This window comes from Narcine bancroftii, chromosome 2, assembly GCF_036971445.1.
Source record: "Narcine bancroftii isolate sNarBan1 chromosome 2, sNarBan1.hap1, whole genome shotgun sequence".
NCBI classification, from domain to species: Eukaryota; Metazoa; Chordata; class Chondrichthyes; order Torpediniformes; family Narcinidae; genus Narcine; species Narcine bancroftii.
The window spans coordinates 13,035,869-13,051,022 of NC_091470.1; the positions used below are offsets into that span (position 1 = coordinate 13,035,869).

The window sequence follows — 15,154 nt, forward strand, 5'->3', positions numbered from 1 at the left end:
TATTTCCTGGGCTACTTCCTTCAGCACTCTTGGATGCAGACTATCCGGCCCCGGGGATTTATCCCCCTTTAATCCCTGCAATTTAACTAATACAACTTCTCGACTTACAATTATTTCCTTTAGTCCCTCCGTCACAATAGATCCCCGATCCTCAATCATTTCCTGTAGATTAGTTATCTTGGTGAAGACAGAACTAAAATAGTCATTTAAACAGTCTGCCATGCCCTTGTTCCCCATGATCAATGTTGCAACGGAGCAACATTTGTCTTAACTAACCTCTTTCTCTTAACGTATCTATAAATGCTTTTACAGTCATTTATGTTCCCTGCCAGCTTCCTCTCATAATCCCTTTTACCTTTCCTAATTCATCCTTTTGTCCTCCTTTGCAGAACTCCGAATTTCTCCCAATCATCAGGGATATTATTCTTTTTGGCCAATTTGTAAGCTCCTTTGGAATTCCCCAATGTGAAACCATCTGAGTAGACTATGAATTGATTCCTTAAGGCTCCCCTTGCAAATTTGATTTGTTCAATATTTATGATAATGAATGTGCCTATGATTTTGTTGCAATTTCTCATTATTTTCTGATTCTACACTGCCGTATATAGCCCACTAACAAAAGCTATTATATGATTTTAAACTGTGACATCTTACCCAAAGTATTTTCTCAACCCAAACGGATTTCTGTCTTCTGCTTGAGCCAACACCATTTCCTCATCATTTAGTGATCTTATCCTTTATTCACGAACTTACCCATTTTCTTTTTCATCTATTTTTCTGAAATGTCAACAATCCTTGAATATTCACTTTCCATCGTTGTACACATTGCAACCATTTCTCTGTAATGGAAATGGGATCATATGAACATATTTCGATTTGTGCCTTCAATTCCTCTATCTTGTTCCCAGGGCTGTGTGCATTCTGATAAAGGGTCTTTAATTTTATCATATTGGTTCTCCTCACTGGTACTAATTGCAGAGGCCCTCTTCTATTCTCTCTCCAGTGCATCCAGTCTTCATCATGTATTTTGTTCTTGCTGTATTTCTAAATACCTCCTCACCTGAACCTCTTTCTTCCACTATCATTATACTTCGCACTGCCCCACTGCCTTGCAAGGATATTAGTGCTGTTTTAGTTGCGGTGCAACATCTAGTTTATGTTCAATCTCTGCTCAAGAATCAGAATCCTTCCTGTGCCATCTGTCAAGTCATATATCCATATTCTACATCTTCCTATGTTTTTAGTGACTAGCACGTGGCCTTGGTGATAATCGGGAGATTATTGCCTTTATCCTCTTTCCCCCCCCCCACCCCTTGTGTTCACCTTTAACCGCACTAGCTCTGCATTCACCACATCATTCTTCATAATTTCTGCCAGCTGTAACTAGGTCTCACTGCCTGCCACATCTACCTCTCCTTATACCCATCTCTCTTCTGCAGAGATCACTTCCTCCATGACTCCCTTGTCCACTCATCCCTCCCACCCAACTTTATGTGATCCCTGGTACTTGCTTCTGCAATCACAAGAGGTGCTACACTTGCTTTAACATTTCCTCCCTCATCACTATCTTGGACCAACACAGCCCTTCCAGGTGAGGCAAAGATTCCCGTGCATCTCCTCCAACCTCATCTCCTGCATTCGGTGCTCCCGATGTAGCTCCCTCTCATCACTGAGCCCAAACGCAAACTTTATGATCATTTGGCATAACATCTCTCTTTCTGCAATAGCCATCCCAAGCTCCAGTTGCTTGACATTTCAACTCATCTTCCCATTCCCCCAATCAACTGCCAGAGTGAGGCCCTCTTATTCCACCTGGACAATCTAAAGTCCATTGGTATGAACATTGAATTTTTCAATTTAAGATAACGTGCCCATCTCTCATTCCAACTACTTTCATTCTTCCCCCTTTCCCTTCCCTTCCCCTTAGCCCTCCTATATTTTTGTCCCCTTTCACACTCCCACCCAGCACCCCATCCATTTCACCCCCCCCCCCCCTCTCTTTGGTTCCTTCCTCTTCCACCCGATTCCCCCTTTGGGTTCTTCCCAGCTCTCGTTCAGTTCCATCTGGTCTCTCATGATACCACTGTCACCTTTGTTATCAGATTCCAGTACTTTGTCCCTACCCATCATGCATCCCACCCTGTTGAACTCATTGACCTCTACCACACCCTTTGCTTCTCTCCCTCCATCTGGCTTCTGCTAGTTTATTGCCTTTGTCATTCTTCACCTCTCCCTGGTCCACTAATCCACCACTAACCTCGGTTCTAACCCTCCCATTGTCATTATATTAGCTTTCTCTTCACACTCAGTCCTGATGAAGCATTCTGGCCCATAGTGTTGATTTTTTTTTCCCCTCACTGATGTTGCTTAACCTGCTGAGTTCCTCCAGAAGATTGTTTGTTGCTCCAGATTCCAGCATCTGCAATCTCTCGTGTGTCTCCTTTTGAGAAGCAGCTCTGAATGCATTTTGGAGTAAGCAAAAGAATAGAAAAAATTTTAGGGGAAGAAATGAACTAGTAATTGTTTTAATAAACCAAAGATGCTGAAAATCTAAACTAAAAATGCTGGAAACACGAATCAGGTCATGCAGCATCTGTGGAAAAAGAAATAGAAACAACATTTCATGGAGTCATTTCAGGTTGAAGAACCTTTACCAAATCTAATGTTGCCTGATCTAAATGAATCCAGCCTTATCTGTTTTATTGAAGCTGAGTGATATTGGCGGTTGCTTTCATGTTTACTTTAAGCTTACTTCTTGCTTTTCTACCCTCCTCTGCTTTTCAAATCCACTACTCCAAAATGTAATGAGTATCTTGACTGTTTTGCATGTATCCCTAACCTTCAGTAGCTATGCCCAAAATGTTATTTCTATGTTTTTCAAGTGTTGGTAGATCAACTAACTGATTAATGCTGATGGTTAAAGGAGAAGAAGAATTTGAGATATAGCTAAGGGATAGCTATTATTTTCATCTCCATGTTCCAGGAGATATGCTACCTGTGAAAATGGAGACAGTTTGGTTATAAGAAGTCAGGATAGTTACAGTAAGGAAAATTGAGACAGATTATTGACAGAAATCATGTCCATGATTAGTAACTGGATGAATTTCTCTTAGGAAATAAGATAAAAGATAATATGTTCCCAAATGGCAGTAAAGAAACCAGACTGGTTATCTGACTTGCTCTTTGAGGCCTCCAATAATCGTTATCAATCTACTTTTTTGCAGTATTTAATTTGAATTAGCAGTAGTAAAGACTGACAATCATATCTTGGTCAAAGTACTGTTTACTTTCCAATTGTAAACTGTGAACTTTAATAATTGAAAATATTAATTTGCAGGGTATGGATGATGTTCAAGTGCGAAGTGCAGCCACTGATATATTTTCGTATTTGGTTGAGTATAATCCCTCCATGGTACGAGAATTTGTCATGCAAGAAGCTCAGCAAAATGATGATGTGAGTATTTGGAAGCTGTGATTGCAATAAAAAGTTTGGACTTCACTGGGCAATAAAATATAAATATAATTTAGATTTAGATATTGATGCATCTAGAGCAGTGGTTTTCAAAGTGCCCTCCTAAACTCACATGCCACCTTAAGCAATCCCTATGCCTGTGATTAGTAAGGGATTGCTTAAGGTGGCATGTGAATGGAAAGAAAAAGGTTTGAAAACCACTGTTTTAATCGTCCCTAATGGACTCGTTATGTGCACGGTTTTGTAACTCCAAAGGAAATGGGCTAAAGACAATTTTTCTCAAGCAAAATATTTCAGTAACGATTGGGTCGAGAGCAGTGGTTCTCAACCTTCCCTTCCCACTCACATCCCACCTTAAGCAATCCGTTACTAATCACAGAGCATCAATGGCATAGGGATTACTTAAGGTAGAATATGAGTTTAAGGGGAGGAAGTTTGAAAACTGATCTAGAGGATCAAGTTGTAGTCATTTATTTTATTTTTTTTAAAAATATGGCTGCAATCCCACCAGATCGTGCGCATAATCCAGACCATCAAATTGAAGATGCCGTCTTTCAAAGAAGGTATTGATCAAAGGTCTGTCCTACAATCTTGAGTCTCCAAGAAACAATCTTGCAGAATTACAGGAAAGTTTTTCCTGTGTCCTGTCCTGTCAAATTGTCTTACAGATTACTTGCAGGTGCTTCATGGACATTGGGCGAAAGGTCCTTTGTATACATTGCACGATGCAAAGTTGAGAACTCTTAAGCAATACTCAGGCCAGAAGAAAGAGACAGATGCCCCCTGACTTGATCAAAAGAAAACAGAAAGAATATATAAAGAATAAATTGACTGGGGAACATACAAGTAGAGTTGTTGATAGAAGTAAAAGTGATTGGCATATACAGGAAGTACATATTGGATTGGCAAGTGAAATCGAGGTTAATATTTATTGTGCAGGTGAAATATCAGCATTTCTGAATGCTACTTTGCACACCCAGTCACAACTCTGATTATCCAAAATCAGATTCTCCAAAATCCTCAGTTATCTGAAATTTTTTCAGAGTTCGACTGACCGGGGGCCTCAGGCTCCCAGTGCTGGCAGCAGCAGATCCCAGGCTCCCGGCAGCCGCGGGGACATCAAGCTCCCAGGCACGAGCAGGATCTCAGTGGGGAAGTGTCGGTGATGGCCAGCATTTTTTTGTTGAGAATTAAACTTTTTTTTAAATGCTTAAAAAGCCTGACCCTGATTGTTGATCTTTAAACACTGTTACAGGTGATTTGCTGTTGCTACTGGGCAAGCGCGGAGTTGTATTGTAAATCATTGAAATATTTTTGGTATATAATCTGACCTGATTAAAGCAGGGGATGTTTGTACTACAGACTCAGACACTGTTTATTCGTAAATATTAAGCCATCCTCAGGTTTTGGGTAACTAAGATTCAAGGTTTCTTTACTGATATGTAATAATGCAGAACATGTAATATTACTCAAAATTGCCTGCCGTAAGGCAGACAAAAGCCCTTTCGTACTTGCACCTTGTCCCAGGAATTAACAGCCAATTGACTGGTTGAACGTGAAGGAAAGAAAAGATTAAAGTGAAGTTGTGAACTTTGCCGTGGGAATGACGCAACGGGAGAGACAGAGGAAAGTGCTAGCAATAAATAGCAATAGAGGACAATTTATAAACAGTGATGGAAAGTTGGTAGCTATATTGCGCACTATTTACAAAGACTGTGCAGGGGGAAAAACGATGGCGGGCTGCCCTCCCAGATCCATGCAGCAGAGAAACCCCTCCGTGAGTGCTCCACGCAGGCAGCCGTGCCTTCAGCCCTTTCTCTGCCGCACAGAATTCTGGGAGGGCAGGTCCGCCATAACTTTTTCCCAGTCTTTATAAATGGTGTGTGATAGAGCTACCAACTTTCCTGCGCTGTTTAAAAATTGTCCACTATTGCTATTTATTGCTAGCCCTTTCCCACGGTCCATTATAAGGGTTGATATAGGTCAGCACAACGGGCTGAAGGACTCATACTGTGCTGTACATAAAACTTAATTAAGTTATAATTGGGCATAATTACATTTGTTTAAATACAAGATCATACATAATACATTGATCAGGATTTAGGGCAGGTCCACCATCACTCAATGTGTCATGATGTCACCGGCAAAAGGTAGAAGACTCCTATGCCCATGGATAGCTTGTGGTGAGTATGAAAGCATGCAGTGTCCCGGTTAAGGGTGGCCAAATGTGAACAGCAAAAACGCCGTTCCTAACCGAGGCACTGAACAGCTGATTTTCTAGGACACAAGTGTAAAAAGGGCCAAAGAGTTGCCCTTAAGGTTGCCAGTACGAGAGAAAGAGAAGCAAAAGAGAGTCCCTTCAGAGTCACTGAATGTCCATGGATTCACCTCCAGTGTTCCCGCAATCTCTACAGCCTCACAGACTCCTGTTCGATCCATTGGCAGTCCAATAAATGATTTTGCTTTAGTGACCCACACAGAATACAAGTCTTTTCATTGGGAAGACTTCCCATTTCAACCTATTTCTTGTTACCTGCAGTTGGTAAATCGTTGTACAGTTAAATTTATCTCTTGTTTCATACAGTCACTTTATGACATCAACCACTTGAAGTCAAGAGTGATTTATTTTGAGTGTGCTTGATCCCAATTGCAATGAATATAGTAAATGAGTAATCAGATAAAATTTTTGTTTTGGACTTTTTCTTTAAGAATTTATTATGTTGGGGCATCAGCAGTTCCCCGGTTCTTTTCAAATCATGCCTTGGGACTTTTAATGGGAAGGGACTCAATTGGGCAGTCCACTGAAGAACATATCTACCAGTGAGTCATTCACTGTGATGTTACAAACCACGTAAAATGAGTAGCAATACACAATAAACCAGATTGTGTTTAATTTTAAAATACTAATTTTATTTCTAACTCTTAAACTAGTCTTGACTCTTAAATTATCCTTAACACTAAATCTATCCCCAGCTCTGCGTAGGTGTGTGTGTGTGTTGGAGATAGACCCAAACAATTACAGCGCATGCCAAAATCTAGAAAGTAATTTAAAGTTCAGTCTTTTAATTTCAGTGTTGAAGCCTTTGAAATTTGATGCCCAGAATTAATGACGAACTAACTGATGGGAAGACTGGAGTTGTGGCTCCTATAGACTCATGAATTCTCCTTGTGTTGCCTTTGAAGAAATGTCCATCCACAAGAGCTGTAGTCATAACACTCCCTGTCCTTTTGTAGGCGAGACTCGAACTGGGCGGCCTCCAGGAAGCTTCCAAGACCCTGGCACCAGTCTCTCCAAGTGACCTTCCTTGTTAATCACACTCAAAATGAAGCACTTTGCTTCCCAAAAGACCCTCCTGGCACAGGTCACTTCACTGAAAAGGCCCAGTCATTTACAGAGCTTGCTTTGCTCTGAATTCCACAAAAATGGCCGGCCACAAGAGTTGCTTCAAAGAGCTGCTTTCTCTTCAGCATCCGAATGGCTCTCCCTTGCAAAATCACAATGTCTTTGCAAATGTATCGAATCTGGAACAGACTGTGACAAACCTTCCCTCATTTCTTCCAATGTAACAAATTGTCACTGGGCTGAGACTTGTGCTTGTGTGAAATGTTAAATGTTAACTGTGACCATTCAGGTCCTCCTGTCTATACTATCCCTTGCAGTGATAATCCCATTTTACTAAAACAGGAGCTCGTCATAATGAAATAATGCATTTTTGAGCTTAGAACGTAGAACACTACAGCACAGTGCAGGCCCTTCAGCCTCAATGTTTTGCTGACCCTTACACTCCTGTAAAAAGTGCTAAACCCTCTCTACCTCATACCCCTCTATTTTTTTCCATCCATGTGTCTCTTAAGTGCCCCTAATGTTTCACCCTCCAAAAAAAACTTATCCCTGATGTCTCCCCTAAATTTCCTCCCTTCACTTTGTACATAATGTTCTCTAATGTTTGCTATTTGTACCCTGGGAGAATAATATTGTAAGTCAATAGCTGTTATTTCAAACTTTAAAAAAAAATCCACATAGGGTATAAGCATTGCTGGTGGAGCTCCAAGTCAGGATGGCGTGTGACATGAAAGGAGACTTGAAGATGATTGCTTTTCACAACTATATGAATTGTGAATTTTGGGTGTGAAGATGGGACCTTCTCTTCATCAGGTCCCTGCTGTTCTTATTCTTGTTAATACCATTGTGGACAGAATCGTGTGCAGTGGATAGATCGGTGAGGACATATTTTAGCAAGGTTCTCTTAGTATTATCTGACCATCTATTTCAGACCTGATCTGTTTTGTGTTCATTCAGTGATGGTGCTATCTCACCACCTATCTTGATGAGTATTGTTTCTCACCCAGACTGCACATTCTTTACTTTTACTATTAGTACTTTCTCCAGGTGATACTCAGAATGAAGAGGGAGAACAGGAGATGGTAATTAGTAAGTGGCTCCTTATGCAGGGTTAACTTGAAGATGAAATTTCATTGAGTCCAGAGTCAATGTTGCAGACTTTCCACATCTCTCTTTCCTGTTGTATACCCTACTGTAGTCATTCTGGTTTGTGTGACTAGCATATGGGACAGGACCTGCATGGGGCTAATGATGAAGGGGGATAGGATATGGGCTCTCTCTGTCTGATCCTTTTCTAATCTGGAATCCTGTGCTATAAGGAGTTTGTATATTCTCATGTCTGTGTGGGTTTTCCCCTGGCTCTGGTTTCATCCCACACTTCAAAACATTCCAGAAGTTGTAGGTCAATTGGGTGTAATTAGACGGCACGGTCTTGAGGGCCAATTACCTTGCTGTATGACGAATAATCAGTTTATTTCTAGCTTTTTTGTAAAATGACATACTTCTGTGGAAAAGTAATTGGAAACATTTATTTCTCTAAAATATTCAAAACGTTGTCTACTCACACCCAATGCAGCGCATTATACGAATCTGAATTTACTGGATATCTGTCATCATAACTCCAAAAGACTATTCATTTGACCTTCATGAATTTCTAAATAAAGATTTTCTCACAGAAACCAAAAGATGATCTTGATGAGTTTAATTTATAGTTCAGACAATGTTGCACCAGAAAAATCAGTGATCATATGGTCGGATATTTGAGCCCTAAGGAGATGTGCACTGTAGCACAACTTCACAAAATGTAGTACGTCCTTGGAAATTATTGAATGATTTATTTCAATCTTTTTATACACACACACACACACACACACACACACTTGGCCTTTTGGGGGAGTTGAGTCAATGAAAACATTTCAAGATTCAATTTATGTCAAAGTAATTAAACAGTGTCATGTTACATGAAATTTCCCTTTGCCTGCTGCAAGGCAGACAGATTTGCCACCAGCAGGAATTGCCTAAGCACCTCTTACAGTCAGAAAGAGAGAATCAAAAGAGTCTTCCCTCTGAGTCACCAAGTGTCCGTCGATTTGTCTGCAGCGCTCCCACAGCCCCATAAATTCCAATCCAAGCCATTGACCCCGAGCTCCAGATCTGAACCTCAGACACAGTCAGGAACCCTTCAGCACCTCCTCACATCCCGGTTCCGATACTTGGAACCCCTCCAGCTAGTTTGAGCCAGTCTCTAGCAGCCCACAGCTTTTCTGGGTTCCTCGCCTTGTTGCCAGCAACCCGTCGCATGCACTGGTCCCTCAGCCGCAGAGCCCCCTCACTGGTCTGCTGCGGTGGTCACCATCCCTGCAGGTCGTCTCCTCCACTTCTCCTTCTCAAGCAGGGAGTGATCTTTCCAACCTCTGGTGCCCTGTTCCAGTCCTCCACTTCCCCGGAGTCTGCAGCTCCTCGTGGCTGTTACTGATTAAAAGATGCCGCCATCTTGGGTGCAGACCCATGGTTGTGGAATTTCAAATAAAACCACCCTCCTCAATGGGCCGTTCAGAGCCCATGCGAAACCGACAATAGTCAACTGAGCAGCTGGACCCCAGGGGAGTGCTGCATCTCAGTTCCCTCCCTCTCCATGAGATCTTCGATCCCTGCGAGTCCACACTGACAGCAGTGTTGCCGCCACATCGACTCTGGCAATCCTACTTTTGCAGTGCAGTAAAATCCTCGGGAGATTGATGCTGAGGATGTCTCATCTGCCTCAAAGAGATGATGTTGTACAGATAAAGTAATCTGAAATGGGAGCATCCATCTGAGGAACAAATTGTTATACGCAATAATTGCTTAATTGGAGTGTCCTCTTCAATTTTTGGCTTTGTGCCAATATTTATATCATGTTTGGCATATTCCTCAGTTTTCCAGCTCCATAAAGGAAATGCCTTGGGTAGCAGATGAAGGAACAGTATGGCACACCCTCCATAATACCACCTATTTATTGGTTTCTCCTTGGATTAGAGATAATGTCCCAGGTTAAGGGAACATGTTATTTTTAAAAAATACAAGTTAATGCAAATCATTACATTTTCAAAAATTTCTACTGCACATTTTACTTGTTTTCTCGCTTCTCAAGATCCCATGAAATAGGACAGTATTTACCAGCAGAATAATTGATGCAAAAAGATTACGTACATTTAAAGAGAAATTAGGAAGGCACAAGGCAGAAAGAATCAGAAAGATATGTTGATAATGTTTGGTGAAAGCTAACATGGCCCTTGTGGGCATCGTATAACTGAGGAATCCCAATTCAGAATTGTACGAAACTCTCAATTCCTACTTCGAAACGTACAGATGTAAAATCATTACACACTCATTTGGTGCATCTCATAGAATCGTGGAATGATACATCACAGAGATAGCTTCGGCCCAACGCATCCACACCAACAAAGGTGCCATCATGAGCTAGTCCCATTTGCTTGTGTTTAGCCCTTGTTTGCTAAACCTTTCCTATCCATGTATCTGTACATGTTCTGGTGAGAGCTGTTATATGTGTTATGGGCCCAGAGGATCCCAAAACCCAGCAGCAATAGAAATTCACCAAGACAAATGGTTACTGAAACAAAAGTTGTTTTTAATTATCTTTAAACATGAAAACAGGATCAAACTTTAACTTATCACTATTAACTTAACCCCCTTCTAATTCTAAGTGCACGTGTATGTAATGTGTGTGTAAGTTCAGAAAAGTTCTTTAATTCACAGTTCAATCTCACTTCTCACTCCTCCAAGTTCACTGGTTGCAGGCAATTCTTATACTGTGCACAGAATTTAACATCTATGAATTTCACCAGGCTTTGGTGCTTGAAAGGTAAATGGTCACCTCTCAAGAAGGTTCTTGTCGGCTTTCAGAGAGAGATTTGTTGCTCGTTGGACACCCACAACTGATTCCTTCAGATCAACCACTTCAGTGTCTTGCTGAAGAAACTTGCCCTGTCAGGGATTTCCAGATGATAACCTCTTTCTTTCAGGTCACCACAGAGTTCCTTTTTATTTCCCTTATTTCAAGTGAAATATTATACAGCCAGCCATCTCCTCACAAGGGCTTTGACCAGGCTGAACTAAGAACTCACAACCCCTCTTCAAAATGGGGTTTTTCCACAAGCTTGCCAGCTTGTCCTGTTCCAGTCCCAACTGCTGCTGCTGAACTGTTGAATTGAACTCTCTCTCTTCTCTCTCTCTCGCTCTCTCTCAAAACCACATGACCCTCTTAGAACAGCAAACTACACTCAGACTGTGACACCGGACCCAATTTTCTGAGTTCTTTCATCTGTTGCTTTCCAAAACAATAATCCTTTACTCCACAGCATGTCCACTTAACACCTACTTGTGAAGTCCTTATAGGCTTTTTTCAAAGGCACTCAGAGCCTGGACTGTCCGGCTTGAACAGAGCTCGGGCATTTTAAATGAGATCTGTTTTGAATTGTTGGTGGGTAATCTACACTAAAAAAAACCTGCCACAATTTATCTCCTTTTAAAATGTATCTATGTAAAATATAACATAATACATCACATATACTAATGACTTTTATATGCACATTAACCTCTCCATTGAATTTATTAATGTTATTTGTATTTGCAAAGTAAACCAGTAGTCATCTTGGTTTAATTGCAGTATTGAAGACTAGATATACAATTCTATATTTGGATGTTTATTTAGTCTTTTCTTGAATAAATTGCTTGAGACAAAAAAAGATAAGAGTACAGCTCCTTCGAATATCAAGCAGCTAATCCTTGGAACTCATTCACAAATTAAAGTTTGAAATCAGAAATTATAATACTACAGGTAATGATCAGGAAACTTATTTCACTTGGAGTTCTCTGTGTCACCACTGAGATGGTGGTATCACACAGTGATATCCCAGTAATGTTTATATCAATGCCTCAGAATTCTAACGTTTACTGTAAAGAGTTACTTTCCAAAATGTATTAGTTCAAAATATTCAAGTTGTCGTTCTTTTTTGCTGGTTATAAATCATTCCAAGAGAAATTGTATACAACAATGAAGAAGTTGGATTTCTGATACATAGAACTTTGAAAAGTCTGCATCTGGAATACTGTGTATGTTTTAGTTTCCTTGCTTACGGGTATATGTTGGAAGCAATTCAGAGGTTTACTAAACTTAGAAACGTAATGAGTGGTTTAGTTTACATTGAAAGGTTGACCGGCTAGTCTTGTACAGGTATATCCATTCAAGTTTATAAGTGTGAGAGGGGACTTGAAGCATACAAGTGCCTTGGTGATCTTGACAGGGAGGATATGGAGAGCATGTAATAAAGACACTGCAATATTAAGTGGCATTTGCTTTCATCTACCATAAGACAAAAAGATTTGCCATCAACAGAAATTACCTGAAGTGCCTCTCTGAAGTCAGAGAAAGAGCAGCAAAAGAGAGTGCCCGAGAGGCCATGGATTTGGCTCCAGCACTGCCACAGTACCCACAGCCACACAAAGTTCAGTCCAAACCATCAGCAGCCCGAGCTCCAGACCCAAACCTCTGACACGATCAGGAAACCTTCAGCTCACACGGCACCCTCTTGCATCCCGGATCCAATACCTGGTACCCCCTCAACCAGTCTCAAGCCAATCTTCAGCTCTCCGCCACCTGGTGTGAATCCTTCAACTGCAGTTGCTAGCAGCCCGCACATATTCCTCGCCACGGGTCGTCAGCAGCCTGTGTGTTCTTCAGCCACAGGACCCCTCATTTGTCCGCTACCGTGGTCATGTCCTCTGCTTCTTTTTCTCATACAGGGCTTTCTCCCTATTTTATGGTGCCCTGTGCTAGTCCTCTGCTCCTCTGGAATCTGCAACCCCATGTGGCTGCTGCTCATCATAGGTGACTCCATCTTGGGCACAGTCCCATGATTGCAACCACCTTCTGCTTCATTAACATACTTTATAAAGCCTGTACGGAGCTGACAGCAGTTGGACTGGGCAGTTAGACCCCGCAGGAGCACTGTGTCTCCCCGCTCTCCGTGGGACCGCATCAGCGCTGCCGTTATCAGCGCCAGCGCCACCATTTTCTGTTACCATTGTTAGCAGTCTTCAAATATCTGTGATATAAAGCAGATAAATTATTGATAAGCAAGAGGATTGAAAGGTTACTGCAGGTAGGCAGGGACATGTTGGTAAGCTTAGAATCCAATTAGCCATGGTCTTATTAAATGGCCAAGCATGGTCAAGAAGCCAGCTGTCCTACTTTGCTCCTAGTATATTAATGATCTTATATTAATTTATTGATTTGTTTATAATTTATTGTGTAATAAAGGGGCAAATCTTTTATGTAGAGATGTGGGTACCTGCAACTGGCTGCCAATGGTAGTGGAGGTAGCATTTAAGAGGCTTCTCGGTAGATAAATGTACTATTTATACTAATATAAAGAGCAAGTTCAGGCAGAAGAAATTTAATTTGGCATTGTATTTGGTCCAGATATCATTAACCAAAGGCCTGCTTTGGTGCCGTACCATTCTGTGTAAAACGGTCATGCAGAAATGAGTTTTTGTCACTTCAAAGCATCATTTGAAACAGATTTGCATGCTGTGTATGTACCATGATCTACATGAGCCATCATATGTGAACTTGAATGACAGAAAAAACAAGAATGGGTGTGCTTGTGGCATTTTTTATTCCATTATATCAAAATCAGTGAATCATGTGTAATGAAGGGCATTCACCAATTATGGCTGCTTTATCAATGTGGAATTGCACTGGTTTGCATCTTGATTTAAAAGAAACTCACAGCTATTGATGTTCTTTCTTTTAGGATATCCTCCTCATTAATCTCATCATTGAACATATGATTTGTGATCCAGACCCTGAGCTCGGCGGTGCAGTCCAACTTATGGGACTACTCCGCACTCTGGTTGACCCTGAGAACATGTTGGCCACTGCCAATGTAAGTATTACAGTTCATTCTGTTTGCCATGTGTTTATTGCATACCATTTTCTATTTTATCTGTTTATTTTAATGTCATGTAATAAAAGTTAGTTTTCTTTCATTCCCTGACAACTCCAGCCTCAAATGTCGCAGGAGCCTTGATTGCCACCTCTACCTGGTCTGAGTTCCGGGACTTGCTGCTCTTCTCAGTCCCTTTCATTGTAGTAGATTGTTTCCCTTGATCTTCAAATGCTCAAATTCTAACTTAATCTCCTGAAGATGAGTTTCCCCAGTACACTCTTTACCATCCTTCCCTCTTCATCCAGGATGGTCAATCCTCTCTGGTCTATCACATATTTATGTGGCCTGCACAAACATTACTCAGTCATGTTCCCACAGTCTACAGGGGCAGTGGATGCTTATATTCCAATTGAAATTATTCCTTGGATTTCCCCATTTTTACCTCCATATTATCATTTTTTCCTCCTCCTTAATCTCAATTTCAGGGAGAAGGAATAAGGGCAAATGGAACATTTCATCACCAATGTTCCATTTGCCCTTATTCCTCCTTCCTGAAATTTCCTGGTTTTCCACTATCACTGTTTAATAAAACACTAAATTTTTGATCACAAAGCAGAGATCAAAAACTTCTTGATTAGTCAGGACACCAAAGGTTATGGGAAGAAGATCAGGCTGTGAGGCTGAGTGGCAAAATGGATCAGCTCATGATTAAATGGTGGGACAGACTTGATGGGTTGAATGGCCTATTTGCGCTACTGTGTCATATGGCCTCTCTCTCATAAGAGCTCTTTTTCCCTGCTTCTATGTCCGTTCTGCCATATATCTTCACGTATCCAAAGTGGTATTGCGTTTGAGGTTTGTGCTCCACTTCCTGTTACGCAGGTATTATTGCTGCATCAGGTAGTGTCTTAGGATTTATAGAAAATTTAGTATATTTAAAGTGTTGTGTGTCAGTGTGTTCATTAAATCCTGTTATCCATAACACATAATAGTTCCCTGCTCTAGTTCTCTGTTTGAGTGTCTAACCTTGAGCTTCCTGTAGCCAACCATTTTAAGTCCCCAAACCATTCAGACAGTGACATACATGTCTGTCCTTGGCCTCATCCACTATCATCAAGGCTAAACCTGAGGAACAACACATCATATTCCTCCTGGACAGTCTTAAATGTAACCCTTGCTCTCATCTAAATCCATTGTTCCCATCTCATCTTTATCTACTCTTGCACATTTATTTTGCCTCTCTCTTGAACTTTTCTTTACCTTCCCCCTTCTGAATGGGTTTTCCTTCATCCTGTATCTCCGCCTTTCAGATTTTCTGTTCTGTTCACTATCGCTTTTGGGTCATTCCCCAGCATTTTTTCCCCCCACTTGATCTATGTAATTTCACCA

At 41.1% G+C, this 15,154-nt stretch overlaps 1 protein-coding gene across 4 annotated transcripts in view; it reads left to right on the top strand.

Annotated features, from left to right (window-relative positions):
* smek1 (SMEK homolog 1, suppressor of mek1 (Dictyostelium)) overlaps window positions 1-15,154 on the top strand; it is a 198,652-nt gene that overhangs the window by 119,031 nt on the left and 64,467 nt on the right. For all 4 annotated transcript variants that reach the window (XM_069915878.1, XM_069915879.1, XM_069915880.1 and 1 more), the window contains 2 exons: window positions 3,338-3,454; window positions 13,631-13,762. In XM_069915878.1, coding sequence (XP_069771979.1) covers window positions 3,338-3,454; window positions 13,631-13,762 — 249 coding nt within the window. The remainder of the gene's footprint in view (window positions 1-3,337; window positions 3,455-13,630; window positions 13,763-15,154) is intronic.